At 38.0% G+C, this 3,918-nt stretch overlaps 1 protein-coding gene across 1 annotated transcript; it reads right to left on the bottom strand.

Annotated features, from left to right (window-relative positions):
- Window positions 1–2,862: 2,862 nt before the first annotated feature.
- On the bottom strand, window positions 2,863–3,918 carry LOC131167672 (polygalacturonase inhibitor-like). Its single transcript, XM_058126493.1, has one exon. It carries the CDS (start codon window positions 3,916–3,918, stop codon window positions 2,911–2,913), a length of 1,008 nt encoding a protein of 335 aa, XP_057982476.1. The 3' UTR covers window positions 2,863–2,910.

Genomic DNA, 3,918 nt, shown 5'->3' with positions numbered 1-3,918 from the left:
ACAATCATGAGGAAATAAAATCGAGAAAATAGGTTAAGAAAATACACTCCCAAGATTTTATTTTATTTTTTTTTATTTTGTAGGATTTCTCTAAGTATGAAAAATAATATTTCAGAAGGTTTTTTTGAATTTATTCGAGGATGAAAATTTTCCAAAGATGGATTTCCAATTTCAAAAATATTTCTTATGTTTTTCTGCAGTTTTTGAACTTTTATAACATTTTTGATATTTTTCCCCAATTTTTGAAATTAAAAAAAAAAAAAGACAACTAAAGAAAAACCATGAAAATCAAGTCAAAAATATTTTTGGAGTTTTCTTATGAATTTCTTGAAATGTATTTTTTTCTGATTTTTTTTTCTAATTTTTATCTTTTGATTTTTTTAATGTTTTATGCATAACTATAAACACGAAATAATTACAATCAGAAATAACAAATAACTATAATAAAAAAAACTTAGGCACTGTATAACAATAAACATGATATAAAAAAAATCCTAAATATTAAACATACAACATAAATATTTCTTATTTAAATAAATACAACCAAAACTCTAAATATTAAACATACAACTTGAATATTACGTACTTAATAAATACGGCGACAAAAATTACCCCATTTAAATACTAAAGAATAGAATACTTACCACCACAAAAAAAAAAAAAAAAAATCTTACAATAATGAGAACAAACCAATTAATATTTACAATAAAAAAAAACAAAACAAAACAAGATGATAATAATAATATAAAAAAAAATCTTCACAATAAATATTTTACAATAAAATAAAATAAAACAAACACGTGCATGTGTGTGCATGGCCGGAGGTGAGAACATCACCTGAATGCTGCAGGGATCCAGGGGACTGCAAGGGCTGCCGGAGACGACGATGGCGGTGGAGGTTCCAACGGCTCTCTCCTGCGGCGACGACGATGTTCAACGGTGACGGTGACGGTGGCAACCAGTTGCGGTGTAGGGTGACGACTGTGACGGTGAGTATGAGAGCTGGAGCTGCTGGTTTGGCGTGGCTGCCGGTGAGGGTGCGACGGTGGTTGCTGCAAGGCTTGTGGGTGTGTACACCGTGGGGGAAACAGCTGGGGGCTTCGTGGAGTATGGCGTGATCGTAAGAGAGGAGCTGGGAAGAGGGTGTTGCCGTGAGATGCTGGCTGGAGCAGGGAAGAGGCTGGAGTGGCAGTGCGGGTGTGTGTATGGCCGTGAGCGTGAAGTATTTTCTGGGCTGTGGAGGCTGTGCTCATGGCTGGAGACGATGGCCTATGGCTATGGCAGTGCATGAGAGAGAGAGAGAGAGAGAGAGAGAGAGAGAGAGATGGAAGAGAGGCTAGGGTTGTTGTCTCTTGGGTGCGTCCTCTATGGCCCGTGAAGACTCCCATTTTATAAACCTTAAAACCTTAAGAACTTGTTAGTGCCGTAGCTGGGCTGTGCGTGCATTGCATGGCCCATGCGAAAGCCCCTCCTCCCCTTTTTTCTTTTATGTTTAACTAAGGCCCAAAATAAAAATAAAAATAAAGACTCGATCGGACAAAATTCTGGGACTCAATTAAAATTTTGAAAAATAAAAGACTCAATCTAAAAAAAAATATGGGGACTCTATTTATCAGGACTCAATTAAAATACTAAAACTCCATTTAAAAATATCGGGACTCAATTAAAACATTGAGACTTAATTTTAAAATACCAGGACTCAATTAAAACACCAAGACTCAAATTAAAAATTCCGGACTCATTTTTAAAAACTCGAGACTCAATTAAAAGATTGCGACTCAATTTAAAGAACTCATCTGACTTCCTGGAGTGTTAGGTTCTCTCAAAACGGTCTGGTTAAAATTGGGATGTCGTTAACTAAAATAAGTGTTTGGAAAAATAATACACCAAATGTTAAAATTTAATTGTAAATAGAAAAATATAATAATAATAATAATAATAATAATAATAATAGAGTAATATTATATAAATATGTTGAGAGTTAGAAAAATTGAGATTTTGTTAATGACAATTGACAATTTGATCTTTTTACTTGAAAACATCAATATTAACTAGAGAGGGATAAAAGGGTAGACTTATTAATAGACTAGTTGGGTGGCCGGGTCTCGAACTCCATCCTGTTAAAAATAATATCTAATATCATCATGATTTTTTTAAAAAAAATTATATTAAAATCATCACCTAGAAATAAATATTTTACTTAAAATTCAATTTTACTATGTGCTTCAAAGTTTTAGTTATTAGTTGTTGTAAAAATCTTAAGACAATTTGAATAATTCAACATGTTTTGCATTTTTTTTTTTTTTTTTTTTACAGTAGAATAAAAGAAAACCCGACCTTATGTTTGGAGAGACCTTGAATTTAAATTTGTATTGGATTGATATAAGATGCAATATAAAATTATATTGAAAATTGTCCAACTCCATTCAAATTAAAATTTAAGATATGAAACTCGTAGTCCCAAATGCAACATTAAGGTGAAAAATAAAAGAAATTTGAATTGACTCACCTTTTCTTTTTTGCAACTGAAAAAGAAAAAATTCAAAACAAAACACAAAACACAATCATATTAAATTTTAACTAAATCAATTGATTAGATTTGGTTTGGTTTGGTTGGTTTTTTCCTACATTAAATTGGGAAGAGAAAAAAAAAAAAATTCTCTTCATGTTTTTTTCCACCCCAACCGATGGATTGCAGACCCCTTCGAATGACACAAAAAAATTTTAATTAATTTTTATTAAAACAGACAAGTCCTAAAAGTTGACCAAGCTATAACATCACCATAGTCAAACTACGTGGGAAATAATATATACGTTTCCCCATCGTCATCCTCAGCACTTCAAACTTTAGACCTACTATTTTTCACTTTCCGGCCAATATCCCGCCGGAGATTATTCCGGCCACTGACTTCACTTTTTGCAGCTTGCAAGCGGAGCCCCGCACAAGCACCTGTTATGGAAATAAGATGAGTAATCGAAACTCTGCAACTTCCCGCCGACCGGAATCTTCCCGCACATCCGATTGTAACTAACATTCACATACTGGAGCTCCAGATCCGTCAATGTCGCCGGCAAACTCCCGAAGATCTTATTATGGTTCAAGTCCAGGGACGTCAAGCTCTGCGGAAACTCAACATTCGTCAGATCGAACTGAAGCTTGTTCCTGGACAAATCCACGAACTGCACGGACTTGTTCGTGCCGAACAGAATCGACGCGTCTCCTTCGAGGGCGTTCCTCGATAAATCGATCCTCAAGCTGAAGTTCAATCGCCCCAGCGATTTAGGGATCGGTCTGGACAGCCGGTTGTGGGAGAGATAAAGGTCGGGCACGTTCGGCCAGAAGTTTCCGAACTCCTCGGGGATCCTGCCGGTGAGGCGGTTCCGGTCGAGGTGGAGGGCGCCGAGATTGGGGAGGGTCGAGAGGGAAGGGGGAATTTCGCCGGAGAGGTTGTTGAAGGAGAGATCGAGGTAGGTGAGGTTCTTCAGTTGGCTTAGGATGTCGCCGGGGACTTCGCCGGAGATGTTGGTCCAGCTTACGCGGATCATCTTGAGGCGTTTGAGTTTGGCGACGGAGGGGGGGATGTTGCCGCTGAGATTGGAGAGCTTCCGGAAGATAAGGGTTTCGAGGAAGGGGAGGTCCCCGACTTCGGCAGGGATTTGACCGGAGATTTGGCCGGAAAATATGGTGAGGGCGGTGATGCGACTGGTGTTTAGGTCGCATTCGATGCAGTACCAGTCGCAGCAGTCGGTTTTAGGGTTCCAGGAGGCGAGGTGGTAGGGGTTGTTTAGGGCTTTCTTGATTTGGAGGAGAACCTCTTTGTCTTTTGGGTTGCAGCGTTCCGAGAAAGAAGTAGAAGGGAGGATGAAGAAGAGGAGAAAGAAAGAGAGGATTATAGAGTTTCCAGGATGAGCCGCCAT

Source organism: Malania oleifera, chromosome 11 (assembly GCF_029873635.1).
Source record: "Malania oleifera isolate guangnan ecotype guangnan chromosome 11, ASM2987363v1, whole genome shotgun sequence".
Lineage (NCBI taxonomy): Eukaryota > Viridiplantae > Streptophyta > Magnoliopsida > Santalales > Ximeniaceae > Malania > Malania oleifera.
The sequence above is the reverse complement of the archived record's forward strand: the minus strand, read 5'-3'. Positions and strand labels throughout refer to the sequence as shown.

Excerpts from the sequence above, each read along its gene's own strand:
- LOC131167672 (XM_058126493.1), bottom strand. The coding sequence starts at position 3,918 with ATGGCGGCTCATCCTGGAAACTCTATAATCCTCTCTTTCTTTCTCCTC.